At 39.2% G+C, this 16,175-nt stretch overlaps 1 protein-coding gene across 2 annotated transcripts in view; it reads right to left on the bottom strand.

Annotated features, from left to right (window-relative positions):
* Positions 1 to 16,175, bottom strand: part of SH3YL1 (SH3 and SYLF domain containing 1) — a 44,880-nt gene that overhangs the window by 1,251 nt on the left and 27,454 nt on the right. For both annotated transcript variants that reach the window (XM_039256016.1, XM_039256017.1), the window contains exons 8-10: positions 14,424 to 14,592; positions 13,674 to 13,752; positions 7,500 to 7,556 (exon numbers count right to left, since the gene is read on the bottom strand). In XM_039256016.1, coding sequence (XP_039111947.1) covers positions 7,500 to 7,556; positions 13,674 to 13,752; positions 14,424 to 14,592 — 305 coding nt within the window. The remainder of the gene's footprint in view (positions 1 to 7,499; positions 7,557 to 13,673; positions 13,753 to 14,423; positions 14,593 to 16,175) is intronic.

Below are 16,175 nucleotides of genomic sequence, written 5' to 3'. Positions count from 1 at the left end.
GTGTGATTTTCACATTACTAACGTTTTTTTTCTTTGAAAAGAGCAAATATTTGGTAATAACATTTCCTACATCCACACAAGCCAAACTGTATGTTATTGTATACTTAACTATGTATTTAGCAGATATTTGCGGTTGTAAGTGTTTGAATTTTGAATAATCTGTAAGATAACACCACGAGCTGGCCACAGAACAACACGGGTTTGAACTGCACAGGTGCGCTGACGTGGACTTTTTGATAAACAAAAATGTAAATGTATTTTCCTTGCTTTCTTAATAACATTTTCTTTTATGTAGCTTAGTAAATTTATTATAAGAATACACAATATACTTATAACATACAAAATATATGTTAATCTACTATGTATGCTTTTGGTAAGGCTTCTGGTCAATGATAGGCTATCAATAGTTAAGTTTTGGGGAAGTCAAAAGTTTTATGTGGATTTTCAACTATACGGGCCTTGGTCCCCCTAACTCCCCACCCTACATCATTCAAAGGTCAACTGAATTTACATTTTCTCCCTTTTATTTTACTTTTTTTTTTTGTTTTAGAGAGGGGGAGATAGGGACAGAAGGAGAAGAAGAGGAAGAGGGGGAGAGAGGGAGAGAGAGAGAGAATCCCAAGCAGGGTTCGATCCCACAACCCTGGAATCATGACCTGAGCCAGAGTCAAGAGTCAGTTGCTTAACCAAATGAGCCACCCAGATGCTCACATTTCCGCCTTTTAATAGAGCAGCCATTATGACTTCCGTGAATTATAGCTTTTAGAGAAAAACACATTTATGTTCATGATTGTATCATAAAAGATTTAATTGAAAAACCGTGCTCTAGGATAGAGCTAAAGAATACTAAGCTAAATAAGTCAGAGAAAGACAAATACATATGATGTCACTCATATGTGGAATTTAAGAATCAAAGCAAACAGGCAAAGGAAGAAAGGAGAGAGACAGAAACAGAGAGAGAGGGAGAACCAAGAAACAGACTCTTAACTAGAGAGAAAAGCTTATGGTAACCAGAGCAGATGTGGGTAGAGGGATAGCGGCAACAGGAGACAGAGAGTAAAGAGTACACTTATCATGATGAAAAATAAAATAAAATATAATTTTAAAAAGAAAACTCATGCTCTGTAGCCTTTGGCTTTGAGGGTTCCAGCTGAGATGCATTTTGCTAATTCATCACATTTTTCCCATCGGCTTCATAGCTGTCTTCATTTCTGTGCTTCCTTTATCCTTTCTCTCAAAACAGATAAACTCAATAGCATAGCAAAAAGTATGTCTGCATATGCACAAGAGTTTCAACACAAGGTGTAGAGTTTTTTGTGCGTTAGGAAAAAAACCTTGAGGATTGAGGAGTTAATATGAGTAAAATATATTAAGTATTATAAACTGTATAGCATCATAAAAAATAAAAAGAAACATACTTTCTGGGTACTCAGCTACTTGGAATTTCATATTTTTTAAAAAAATTTTTAATGTTTTATTTATTTCTGAGAGACAGAGAGGAGAGACAGTATGAGCAGGGGAGGGTCGGAGAGAGAGGGAGATACAGAATCTGAAACAGGCTCCAGGCTTTGAGCTGTCAGCACAGAGCCCAATGCAGGGCTTGAACCCATGAACTGCGAGATCATGACCTGAGCCGAAGTCGGAGGCTTAACCAACTGAGCCACCCAGGCGCCCCTGGAATTTCATATCTCTATTTCAATATTTTGTGCACATGTTAGGCAATTAGATGCTTGCCAAATGCATCTTAGTACAGATACACTGAAAACATAACCAAATACTAAAAACCAGTTACTTATTTCAACCTATAATATTATAATAAAAAACCGAATTTGGCCTGTCAGTAAGAAATAAAAATAATCAGCACTTTAATTAAACCACATTGACTGAAACACTGAATTTGTAGTTCACACAAGATGGTGCTACAGTTCTTCCCATAAAGCACGTTCCATGTGGTTCTTTGAGTTTTCCCAGAGAAATAATCCTAATAACAACTAATATAATCACATTAGAGGTATTACTGGTATAATGGGTTTTTTCTATAATACAGACATGCTCTGCATATTTTTATATTTTATACTTCGTCTGTGCACTTTAAGGAAGAAGGGTAAAAGTATGTCACAGAGGAGTAAAATGGTCATATAGCCTGAATATCCTCAAAGCCACATGGGTGAGCGAGCCGTTGTTGCCGTGTATGTGACAAGTGACTGAAAGGCTTCATGGATGTGGGACACACAGCAAGTCCTTGTGTCAGGCCTCTTCGTCATTAGATCAGAGGAATATTGGTTAATGTTGGGGAAAAAAAATCATTCTGAAAATCAGTTTCTTATCAATAATTATGTTTATCATCTCCACACATAAAGCTCAACCTCTATTAACCAAACTTAATTAATGAAACCCTCAAGTAACTCCTTTCTCCTGCCTCCCAGACACATTGGATAACACACAGAAGCAAGCAAAAAGAGTGCTAGTAAATATCAGGGAATGTTCTGGAAGTCATAGCCATCTAAGCAGCCATACATGTGTGTGTTTGTAGCACTAGGTACAAAAGTAGAAATGCATCAAAAGGTGATCATAGCGGTAACAGGTGTCAGCTTTGAGTAAATCTTAAGAGCGGCTCCTGTTCACTGAGTCAGGGACCGTAACGGCATAGGACATGTGCTCCACTAGGCCCTCATCTCCAGCGAGGCAGCCACTGGCATCCCCACTTTACAGAACATTAGACTGAGGTGCAAGGTGTTAGGCAATTTGTCCCCAGGTACTCATAATCACCATTGACATCATACCCCAGGGTACTCAGCCACAAAATATTAAATTGTTTTCAACAGACTGAACTTGGATTTATCAGAGTATTTTACTTATGTTAGGCAAATTTTCAAGAATAATTAGCATATTTTTCTGCATCACTGAGTTATCAGGACTCTACAAATAATAATAATGTTGGATGATGATCCTGGGTAATCACTGATAACAGAACTGGTTTTTACCAGTCTTAGGAAAATATTTCACGATGAATAATTAGAGAAGAGAGATATCATAAATTAAATGAAAAAGAGCATCGCAGACTTAGTTCAATCCCTGCCCCCTCATTCAGGTGTTGTCCAGTCTCCTCGGAATTGCAGTTTCCAAAAGAACTGAGGACAAAGTGGTGGTGGGAACAGGTGTACGAGAGAATGTATGGGAATGCTCTTACGTGGGGGTAAAGGGCAAAGCAGTGTTCTGAGATGCAGCAGAGAATAAGGAAGTGCCAGGGGGGTTGAGGAGGTTGATATTCAACAGTGGGGGGACCATTGCTGGTAAATCTAGAGGAGAATGTGGCCTAGATAGGCAGACATGGTATGTCATAGAAGGGTCAGCAGTTTAAGCAGTTGCTGGGAAAATTCCTCCACATGCAAACATAGGGTGTTCAAGATGGCTGGGAGGCGGGGAGGGGTGGGGAGGCAGGTGCTCCCTGAGGTGACAGTCCACAGGCCATTCAATGCCATAACCTACTGTTCATTTTTTCTTCAATCAAAATGACTTAAAGTTTGTCTTTAGTGTATATGTTAGGGATAATTTCCATAAGGAAAATTTTAATGCCCACAAAATAATTTATTTTAAAAACAGGTGAACCTTTTCTCTGAAAGGACGTATGTCCTTCCAGAAAGGGAGAGCCTCCTGAGGACCATGCAAACAGACCCCACTGGGCACCTGGGTGGCTTAGTCGGTTAAGAGTCTGGCTTCGGCTCAGGTCCTGATCTCATGGTTCATGAGTTCAAACCCCCATATGGGGCTCACTGCTGTCAGCGCAGAGCCCACTTCAGATCCTATGTACCCCTCTCTCTGCCCCTTCCTAGCTTACACTCCCTTAAATATATTTTAGAAGAAAAAGGAAAAAAGGAAACAGACCCCACTGGTTGCTAAAATATCTGGAATTCACAGATGCATTCCCTTCTGAGTTATATGCCTTCAAGTTTTATATTCCTGTGTTTAAAAAATATGGATGCTCTTTGAAGCAATTAGTCATTTTCATCATAATATTCAAGTTTAATTCTAATACAGGTTATTTTTCTCTCCCAAATCAGAACTGCACTTACCAGGAAACAGATCACAATCGGCTTTAGTGATTGGCAGTTGCCCTGAGGCTCCTAATTAGCAAGAGCAGGTTTACAGGACTTTACTCCATGGAGTCTTCATAATGTAACCCATATGTAGCCAAGACATCTGGCCCCAGCCATGACTCAGGAGAGCAATCTCAGCCTTCCGAAGGCCCATTTCAAGGCAAACAGAAGTAAGAGAACACATCTTTGGTTTTGTTACACATGTAACGTAGTGATGAATTGCATGGCTGATTTAACTTTCGCACCCACATCACCCCAGGCCAGGTGTGGGGTCTGTCACTTTGGGGACCCTGGTCTCTGGAGGAGAGTCAGGGTCAATTCGCAGGGTCAATGTGAGCGAGGCAGGTAAGGCCACTAGTGAGGTCACCAGGCACTCGGTTCTCAAAAGGTAAAGTCTGGGGCTTTTGTGGTTGTCACAACCAGGGAGAGGGTGCTACTGGCAATGAGGGACTTAGTGCAGGGGTGCTCCTGACACCCACGCAGCATGGGATGGCCCCCGCAATGGATGTGCGCAGACTGTCACTGAAAATTACAGGTGGGTGAGAGGCAGGCAATGAATACGGACATCGAAGGGCACAGAGTGTTTTGGAAACGCTCAGTAAACCAGACTGTGGACCGTCGAGGCCGGCTCTGTGAGAGGCCCAAGTACCATGTAGGTGGGCTTCCAAAAGGTGCAAAACAAAAGTACATGCAGCTTGGAAATTATTGCTGTGCCCAACGGCCCATGCAAACCTGTAGCTTGTCAGTGGGCATGGGACAGGCTAAGCACGTCCCCGGGGCCTGGGTGTCCTGGGTTTTAACTTGAGCTCAGGCCCGTGCATTATGACTTTTCTCTGCAGGAATGTTCTGCCGGGATGTGAGAGAGTCCTTGAGAAGAGTTTAACTGGTTTTACAGCTGCTTTTTAAAACCACAATAATGTAAAGGAAGTTTTATTTTAAAAATAGACTTTAAATCTTCCCTTTCATTTTTTTCTTCAAAATCCCTTATATTTGGAGTAAGGACTAAAATAAATTAATATTAACCTAGTTCCTGCTGTTTGTACAACCTAACTCATCCTACCCTCAAATATAAAAACAAAATCCCACCAACCACCCACCCAGCCAATCATGGGCAGGTAACACGAGCCTTGGATCCCACAGCTAGTGATGAAAGTATTGATTTTGAGTCTGAGTCTCCTTCAGAGCCCACTCAGGATTTTGTTTCTTATAGCTTAATACTTCCTGCAGTGCCTTGTAGCGGGCATTTCTAGCTTTTGCTAGGAACCTAGGCTGTGGGCGCCTGCTCTAGCAATCCCTGAGAAAAGGGGCTACAGTCCGCACTGTCACCTCACTAAACGTTCCTGGGAGTCTACAGCCTCAGGGCCCCTTGGCTCTCAGCGTCCCTGCTGGGCTCTCCGCCCTAAGCAACTCGGCTCATCTGTTGGCCTCAACTGTAAGAACCCCTTTAATTGCAAGGTACGTAAGTATGAGTCTAATTCTAACAGAGTCTTTAAAAGTAAAAGAGCACAATATAAAATTTTAGGCGTTTATGATACTTGGGTATAAACATCATATGTTGACCACTTTTGCTTCTGAAGGACCGTATCCAAAGGTCAAATTTTGACAATCTCAGTCATCTCTACCATGGCTATAAATCACATTTACAAGAACAAAATAAATTTTTTAAAACCTGTCAGAGCTTTTTCACTATGCCTGAGACCACAGCAGAGCATTCTCCCATAGGTAAGCCCACGTCATCAGACTGGCTCTGAACACAGGACTCTACCTGTAGACCCAGGCTCCCTGAAGGGAGTCACGTGAGGAAGGATGGCCAGAAGTGGGCCCCAAACAACCAAAACCAGGCTGAAAGAAAGGGGAAAGTCAGAAACCCTAATCTAGCAGCAAAAGGTTGACTTCTGTTCAAGGAACTCTGCTTAAGAGACATTTTTGAAATATCTTTGTAATTATTTTTTAAATGGGTACTTAGTTACCTTGACATTCTGTTTACACTACGCAGGTAATGCCCAGGTGGCTTAGTTATCCAGGAGTGTATGGGTCTGTGATGGCAGTGACACAAGATGATGTGAACAATAAATAGGCTATTTTACAACGGGTTAACCTTTGCCTTCACTTTGTGTCCTGTTCACATTTCTAAATAATTGCTTGCTTCTTTCAAAGAACATTTTCTAAAGAAGATTAAAGTAAGACAGATTGAGGGACTATTTTTATCACAGCAAATCCTAATAAGTTTTATGAAGCAGTTCTGTTGGGAGCCATTCTGAACTCACTAGTTGAGAAAACTCTTTGTGAGGTTAAGGCAGGTTTGCAAGGCCTCCTGCTGTCAAATGATGACCGATATCCATCCCCACTTAATTGTTTCTGCTAGAGTACCAACCCCTAAGCACCTTGTTGATTGGTATTTGGAGTAACTTATTCTGGCCCTGATATGCTGATTGCACCTTGTGAAGGAACGTTTTGTAGGAATTTCTTCTTTTGTGATTATGGGAGCAGACATTGTGCTTCCTGAGAATCCTTTTTTTTTCCCCTTAAGCAAACAGGCTATTGACCCCTGCTCACAATGAACTAACTTTGCCCTTGCTATCCTAAAAACATTGTCTTGTATTTGAATGCTAAAGATATCTTCCTTCCCCATATGATAAGCATCTAAATCACCTACATCAATCACTATTGATACAGGTTATGCATGAGTCTTCTACAAATCTATGTTCTAGGAAATTTTTACATATCAAAGAAATTTGTCATCAAAAATTATTGTCTAAGGCAAGTGCCACTTCTGTGCTGTTCCCCATACACTTAAACATAAATAAAGCTAAGTCTCAGTCAGTGCAGAGATGCTGCCTGGTGACCAGAAAGCATCTCGGGGCCTCTCTCATCCCTCTCTTCGCCAACACCGTCCATCCTTCGGGGACCCCTGGACTGGCTGGAGCTGGACTCTGGCACAATTCCCAATAATGGCAAAATAGCTGAACATGAAAAATTTTTTAAATCCTTAAAAATATAAATATATTCATGGAGCTAAAACCCAGAGAAAATGTGATGATGATGAAGCTGTAATTCATAATGAGCGAATATTGTCATTCTGCCCCAACAAGGTGTTACAAGGTCCTATGGTTCAGTCTCCGACAAGCCCATGGGCCCCAGAGTCAGACTACTTCGTCCTGAGCCCAGGCACTTCTTACCAGGTGACTGTCCCTCCTAGGGTTCCCCCATCGCTCTGCTTATCTCAGATTACAAGCAAATAAGGAGCAAAAGCATAGCATTTTTTAAATGAGGTACTTTTCAAAATAATGTGCATATCCTATAAATCAAAGAAGAAGTGATGAACACCTTCTCAGAGATTTTTATAACCCACCAGATTAATTAGAAAGTGAATCCTTATTAACATATAGATATTTCATTTACCAACTCTCTCCTGATAGTTGGGAAGTTCAGGGTACAGCTTATATTTATTTCCGTTACCTGCACACACACAAAAAAAAAAAATTTAAAAAAGGAACATTTAGAAACCTTATTAGCATACACAAAATATACATATATATATAACATAAAATATTAGTATATGTAAAATAGCCAAGAATGCCAAGTCTTGCCCTTGTGAAGCAAATACTTTAAATCGCTCAGATTGATAGAACTATCATTATTTTATCACACTTTAAATCAAGAAGAATGTCTGAATAAACCCAGAGAATACACCAAACATAGGCAGAGGGTAAATATGTGATATGCACAAGTAAGAAGCACTACAACTCACGACCTTGGAAGTATACGTTCACAGAAAATGCACATACATCTTTTTTCCAGAGCAATCATAAAATACCCAAATTCAAAAAAGTTTGTAATTCCCAAACCAGTGATTTTCAAACATTCTTGTTTGCTTGACTCCTCAAATAATTTTTAAACAACATGTATTCACTTGCATATTTTTTTAATTAACACCTAAAATTGTTCGGTATAAGACAAAAAGTTGTAATGGGCATACCTTGTAGTATATTTCAATATCACTTATTTAAATTAAATAATTATATCTCTCCTTTAGGGATAACAGAATCTAAATCATAGTATAAATAGGAATCATTAATATTATATCTATGCTCACCATCATGAGTTTAAAATAATCTTTTTAAAAATTTTATTTATTTTGAGAGAGAGAGAGAAAGAGAGAGAGAGAGCGTACAAGCACAAGTGGGGGAGGAGCAGAGAGAGAGGGAGACACAGAATCCTAAGCAGCTTCACACTGTCACACAGAGCCCAATGTGAGCTTGATCTCACAAAGCATGAGATCAAGACCTGAGCCAATATTAAGAGCTCAGTGATTGACTGAGCCACCCAGGTGCACCAAGATTTTGCAGATAGTCAGAAATTATGTAATGTTCATTTTAACCTTCGGGTCCTGTTTCCATTCCCTTTGTCCCACAGATTTTATACTAATATATTAGTATTATATTTTTATGTAACAGTTTCTACAACAAAAATTTGCACAGAAATTTATTTTTTTAATTTTATTTGAAGTAAGCACAAGGTTCTATTAAATAATTTCTTATAGATCAAGTTATTATTGTAATAATTACTGGTACACAATTGACCAAACTCTTAAATATACTATAAATTTACCTTACTAAACATGAAAGTAAATTTTTATTTGAAATACATCTCAGTAGATGGATAAGACTTTTAGCTCAAATAAACAGGATGACCATTTCTTATTTCCAGAATGACAGAGGTTCAACATCAACTTATATTTTAATATTCCTTTTTAAATATACAGGTGTTATATAAAGGCTGGTTCTTACAACAACAAGAAAGGCTAGGAGTGTATATTTTACAGCAATGTAAATATGTAAAATTATTTCATATTTCTTTTGAGAGAGAGGTCAAAAAATCACATGGTTATCTATAAATAAAAATAAAATATTTATAAAACAAAAATACTACTTTTATAACTTTGTTTGGGTGATAGATAGCTATGTGATTCTTAAAATAAGCAATATATAATGGTAATATTAATTACTATTGTTACATAAGCTAATATGACAATCCCTTCGTCCCACTTCAGTTTGTGGAAAGCAGAGAAACGGAAATCACCGGGTCTGCAAAACCATGGCCCTTGCTACTTATTAGAGTCATTAACCACCTCAGTATCTAGAATTCAAATTAGATCACCATTCTTACATATTGGAGACAATGTAGCATAGTATGATTTGGATGACTTTTCTTACTCCAGTAGGGAAAAAAGGAACATCAGGAAGGCTAGAAACGGCGGATAGCCTGCATGTCCTGTTGTGAGCGGAAATGGCTTTCAGAAAGAATGAGTCTGGGAGCTGGAGATTGTGTCTCCTACACTGTGCTCACACACCCTAGGCAGCACCAGGTACCCTCTAAGGATACAAGCACACCAGTATGAAGGCTCTGGCCTAAGAAGTTTATGACATAAGAATATAGAAATAAACATTGGCAGCATGGGGAAAAGGGTATAAATATTCCAAAAGAATCTAATTTTAAAAACTGACTAGAAATAAGAGAGTTTGGGTAGTGATCAGATATAGGACAAAATACATGCAAATTAAGACTTTCTCAACATAAAAATAAGCACTCCAAAACAGAAATGGGAAAGTACATTCCATTCACCACAGCAAACCAAAATTATAAAGTACTTAGGAATGAATTTAACAGGAAAGGCACAGACACTATGAAATCCTAGAAATGGCAGAAAAATGCCTCAGCAAATGGAAAGTATAAAAAGGAAAGATTAACATAAAACTGCAAAATCAATGAGTATACATGTTATTGTAATTACTCTCCCCAGTCATGGAATTACTGTAAGTACAGAGTATTATTTGGAATTGTATATTGCATACTGTAGACACCCTTATCCACAGTTTTGCTGTTTCACAATTATCTGTAGTTAGCCGCAACCCAAAAGTGGCTGATCCTCCTTCTGATTTATCATCAGGTCAGTAGAAGCCTAATGCTACATCACAACAACTGTGTCACTCACCTGACTTAATCTCATGTGGGCATTTCATCATCTCACGTCATCACAAGACAGGGGAGTACAGTACAAGATATTTTAAGAGACAGAAAAACCACATTCATATGACTTTATTATAGTATGTCATTGTAATTTTTCTTTTATTATTTTTTTATTATTGCTAATCTCTCACTGTGCCTAATTTATAAATTAAACTTTATCATAGGTATGTATGTATAGGAAAAAAACATAGTTTATATAAGGTTCAGTACTATCCATGGTTTCAGGCATCTACTGCCATCATAGAACACATCCCTCATTGATAAGGGGAAGGAGGCTAACTCTGTATGAAAAACAAGACCAACAGACAAATGATACATGTAGAAAAAAACTATAGCCCAAATGATAAAGTCCTCAATATACAAAGTGCTTCTACAAATGGAAAAGGGAACAAATACTCCAATAGAAAAAATGGACCAATGAAATGAAGAGACTTTTCAGAAAAGGTTCAATCCAAAACACCAGCAATTATATGAAGAAATCTTAAAATCACTAACTGACAGGGGCAATACAATCCAATTAATAAAGAGGTATAACCAACCCTCAGACATGCAAATACTCTAACACTAACAGTGGTGAGGAATATATATGATGGAGAAAGCTACAGTGGGAGAGTGCTTATGGTGGGCAGTATATGTCCTGACAACTGTATACAGTGGGGAATATATACGGTAGGGAATGTGCATGATGGGAAATGTGCATGATGGGAACATATATGTCCGTGGTGGGAAATGTGTATGTGGGGAGTGTGTGTGCTGGGAAGTGTATATGGTGGGGAGTGTGTGTGCTGGGAAGTGTATATGGTGGGGAGTGTGCATGGTGGGAAGTGTATATGGTGGGAAGTGTGCATGGTGGGAAGTGTATATGTGTAGAGTGTGCATGCTGGGAAGTGTATATGGTGGGGAGTGTGCATGGTGGGAACTGTATATGTGGGAAGTGTGCATGGTGGGAAGTGTATATACGGGGAGTGTGCATGCTGGGAAGTGTACATGTGGGGAGTGTGCATGGTGGGAAGTATATATGGTGGGGAGTGTGCATGGTGGGAATTGTATATGTGGGGAGCGTGCATGGTGGGAACTCTATATGTGGGAAGTGTGCATGGTGGGAAGTGTAGATGTGGCGAGTGTGCATAGTAGAGTGTATACATGAGAAGCATTACAGTGGGAAATGGCTGATAAGGTTGTGAAGTAGCAGTTTTTCAAGTGAAAAACAATCTAGCTAATATGTTAAAATTTAATAATATGTCTTTTGACCTACTATATCCATTCCTGGTAAGTATCCCCGTAAATAAAAAAAAAAAAAAAAAATTGAATGAATGAACGAACAAACAAACAAATAAAGTGCCAATATGTAGACACAAAAATTTACAAAGATGTAAATGGTAGAGCTGGTTGGCCTGGAAAAAATTCTGAAGTAATGCTAATACCTATCAGTAGGACAGCAGCTGAATAATATGTTTTTTGTCCCATGGAATATTAAAAGCCATTAAAAAGAATTAATTAGAACCTTAGCAGTTGACTCAGGGATTTCCATGAGGTGTTTTTCAGCAAAATAAATAAAACCCACAAGCAAGATAAAGTAAAACATGTATAATATGTCAGCATTTGTACAAGACAACAAAATATTCTTTCCATGTGTATACATGTTCTTATACATGTGCCTGTGAATAGGACTATGATAGAAAAATATACATGGAGAAGAATACAGGTGTCTACACTGCATGTTGTCAACATAGATTTCCTGGAGTGAGTACAGGAGAGGGTGCCGTACAAATTAAGAGGGGAAATGGGGAAAAGGAAGCAACTCATAAAAGAAGAGGGAAATACTGCATTAAAAACCACATATATGCATTTATAGAAAACTATATATGTGAAGATACATAATTAAAAATTAAGATTCTATTCTTAAAAAAATTTAGGGATAGGTCAGATTTAATTTTTTAATTTTTTAAAATTTTTATTTCTTTATGAGTGACAGCATGAGAAGAGGAGTGGCAGAGAGAAGGAGAGAGAGAATCCCAAGTAGGCTCCATGCTATCAGTGCGTAGCCTGATGCAGGGCTTGAACTCAACAACTGTGAGATCATGACCTGAGCCAAAACCAAGAGTCAGATGCTTAACCAAGCGAGCCACCCAGGTGCTCCAAGGTTTAATTTTTTAAATGTTTAATTATTTATTTTTGAGAGAGAGAGAGAGAGAGCAAGGGAGCGCAGGGAAGGGGTAGAGACAGAGGAGACAGAGGAGACAGAAAGAAGCCCAAGCAGGCTCTGCCCTGTCAGTACAGAGTTTAACACAGGGCTTGAACCCACAAACAGTGAGATCATGACCTGAGCCGAAATCAAGAGTCAGATGCTTAACTGACTGAACCACCCAGGGGCCCCCATAAGATTTTTATACATGCATCATACAGATATGTATTTTCCTAGTAAGGAAACTTCAGAAACATTATGTATTCTAAAACATGCACACAGGTCAAATTTTATGTAATCACTCAGATTTAAAATAAAAATAGATTTCAGTGCCCACATCTTGTTAGTCACTGGAAATATGAGTGTATTCAAATTAATCACCTGAACATGAATCAGAAATAGACCGTCCCTATTGAAAGAAGAATACAGCACCCCAGGAGACAAAGGCACAGCTAAGTTACGGTAAGAGTGGGTAATAAAGGACAGGTCCAGTTCCTGGGAGGGTACATTTAGGCAAGCTAACGGCGTGGCCAGGAGCCGATGTGAGGGCTGTGATTGCTAGTGGGTGCCCAAGCGAAGGGGGCGGCAGACCCAGAGCATGAAGGAGGGGACCATTCTCCTGCCCTCTAGAGCACTTTGATACTTCTACTCCTCCCAGAGCTTGTCACACGCTTCCTTCCAGTGATGGCAGTTATTTATCCATGTGTGATATCTCCTGTCCTAGACTGAAATTCTTCAAGGACAGGATATAAGTTAGACTTGTCTTTGTAATCGTAAAAGCCACAGCAAAATGCTCTTGAATAACAGTGGATCATTCTATGAAGCCTCACCTACTTTAGTATATTGCCCTGTACTGATATCCTCTGTGCCTAAATAGCAGGATTCCAAGAGTGACTGTCATACAAATAAGTAGTGGAAAGAGGGGGAGAGTCCAAGACCGGGTGCTTTATAAACTTAGTCTATTTTAAAACCAGCCTTCTGAAATCCTGAGCTCCCAAGAATATACGGTGAACTTAATATTCAGAAAATAAATCTATGAGTATACAGGAGAAATAGGCTCATTTAGTTCCCATTTCAAATCAGCAGGATAGCAGTCTTTGAAAGAAATGACAAATAAAATAAATGAGAAAAACTTTAAAGATAAATCTTTGTAAATTTGAGAAAGCATCTTCTGAATGAGTTTTCACAAATCACAGCAATGAGAATTTCTTTGTAGTTAGAAGAGTCTGAGCATTTATTTTCTCCTCAACACCCATTAGTTCTTCCATTTGATACTAAAGTTTAACAATGTTGATTTCTTAACAGTAATATTTAATAATTACTAATTATAATTATATTTGAATTACGACAAAAATATTTACTTTGGGAGCCAGAGTTCGGCAGGACTTGCACAGACGTCGGCTGTGGCCTTGACAATGGTTTTGGAGGTAATTCTTTAGCCTGGGAGGAACAAAAAAATGCACATAATTTTAAAATACTTTATTATCATGGAGCACATAAGGCTTTTTTCTTCTAGAACGCATATGTGGCATATTTTATCCTATGCACTCATTAACGAAGTGGCCTACATGTGCACATGTAGTGCTCCAGGCCACATTCAGTTGAAATGGATGCCACATTCAGAGGTTGACAGTGGGTGCCCTTCTGTACCCGCAGCTTGCCTCATCCAGGCACACCTGACAACCTACGCAGCCGCTTGGTGACCAGCTCAGCAGTCACTGGGAGGGCAGGGACAACTTGGGCTCCCCCACCCCCATGTCAGCTTTCAAGCCCTGTGATGGGGGTCAAGCAGATCCGGAAGGGAGTCATGGAACTTGGTGTGCACACTGCTTGATGCTCCAAGCCCTCAGCGTCAGCAGCACCGTCAGCACTACGGCGAGGTCGCGCAAAGTCCCACACTTGGAGAGAGGCAATTGGGGGGAAAAACTATGTTTCTCCTTGAAATGTGTATAGATGATACATCAAAGTTGTATAACATTTTCACAAGCACTTTACATAAATGAAATTATAAGGGAAGTGTAGTTGGTTCTTAGGAACCTAATATCAAGGGCAGAATACTCTAAATAAAGAAATTTCCTGTAACTAAGAGAAACATAAAAACCATGCATTACAGCAGACTTTCTCAGTTCCTTTGCTGCTTTTCTTGCATTGATTCGTTGTCCTTCATTTTCATACTTTTCAGTAAAGGAATCAAGAATTTCATAAAGATCTTCTGCTTGAGGAGGCCGTGGTAGATCTCCAAATAAAATGTCATAAGCTCGGATGTCTTGACAATAAAATCTAATAAGAAATATCAAATTAAGAACATTTATAGACAAGGATCTTTCCTAGAGTTAAAAGTAGGACACATACCTGTGTGTGGGGATATACTCTTCTAGTACTTCATATATACTATTTTCCCAACACTAAGCACAAGCTAGAACCCATGTTATGCCCCTAAGTTCATTCCCCCAAGATCATTTCTAGAGCCAATCACTATAAATAGTCTGACACGCATATCCTTTCTCCAATAATATAAATCAAATCACAGATGCAAACACATATACATACAAACATATCTATATAAACATACATATGCAAATATACCTACACTTACAAGCACCTACAGTTTTACAGGTTTTATTTTTTAAGTTACAAAACTGGGGCCAACAAATAAAGCTTTGTAAGTTCTTTAAAAATGTTTATTTGTATCAAAACTATATAAAGATTTGCCTTAAATGTTTAGAAGCCCTGCAATTAATTAAGAAGTATATTTCTTTTAGTTTATCCAGAACTTACACGAACTTTAGTGAGGAAGTCTTCCAAAGGCCTCAAATCAGAAGTTTCTAAAAGAATGCTTCACTAAATTTCTCAAACTAATAAAATGAGAAATAAAAACATCTTTCTTGGCTTTATAAGACACAGAGCTCTGCAAATATTTTTCTCCACTCCTCCCATTTTCTAGTTTCTGTGGCTTGCACTGAATACTGTCATATTTGCTAATGAACTCTAAAGTTAAAAAAATTTTTTTTAATTTATATTTTTGAGAGAGAAAGAGAGAGGTAAAGAGAGAGAGTGTGAGCAGGGGAGGGGCAAAGAGAGAGGGAGATACAGAATCTGAAACAGGCCCCAGACTCTGAGCTGTCAGCACAGAGCCTGATGAGGGGCTTGAACTCACCAACTGTGAGATCATGACCTGAGCCAAAGTTGGACGCTTAACTGGCTGAGCCACCCAGGCACTTCTTAAACAATTTTTTTAATGTTTATTTATTTTTTGAGAGAGAGACAGAATGCAAGTGGGGGAGGGGCAGAGAGAGAGGGGGAGACAGACTTCAAAGCAGACTCCAGGCTCTGAGCTGTGAGCACAGAGCCCAACATGAGGCTCGAACCCACAGACTGCGAGATCATGACCTGAACTGAAGTCAGTCCCTCACCTGACTGAGCTCCCCAGGTGCCCCAGTGTGCTAACGGACTCTCACATGAACTGGCACAGTAAATTTTGTATAGATTTTCCCTGGAAAGCAGGCAGGTGAGGTTGGGGGGGGGGGGGCTCTGCCGTAACCACTCTACTGCTGGCTCCTGCCAGGCCCGCAACTGGTGGGATCTCTGCCTGCCACGTTCTGAAAGAAGTTTCTCTGTCAGTCAACATTTATCCTTCTCTGAGCAGCCAGACATATTTTAGTGGAAATGTAGAGAAGCGTTTGGGGAAAACTTAGCCAGATGCCAGTTTAAAGTACAAGTTCTTCTTCACCTGTTAAAATACTTCTAAATCCATTTTTAAAATATCAAAATTGATCTTTATTTTATGGAAGAAAGAACGAAGGCAGAGTGTAAGAATAGCCTCTCATAATGAGGAGTATTTTGATTAACCTACAGGTTGTAAC

Source organism: Hyaena hyaena, unplaced genomic scaffold (assembly GCF_003009895.1).
Source record: "Hyaena hyaena isolate Hyena2069 unplaced genomic scaffold, ASM300989v1 scaffold_552, whole genome shotgun sequence".
NCBI classification, from domain to species: Eukaryota; Metazoa; Chordata; class Mammalia; order Carnivora; family Hyaenidae; genus Hyaena; species Hyaena hyaena.
The sequence above is the reverse complement of the archived record's forward strand: the minus strand, read 5'-3'. Positions and strand labels throughout refer to the sequence as shown.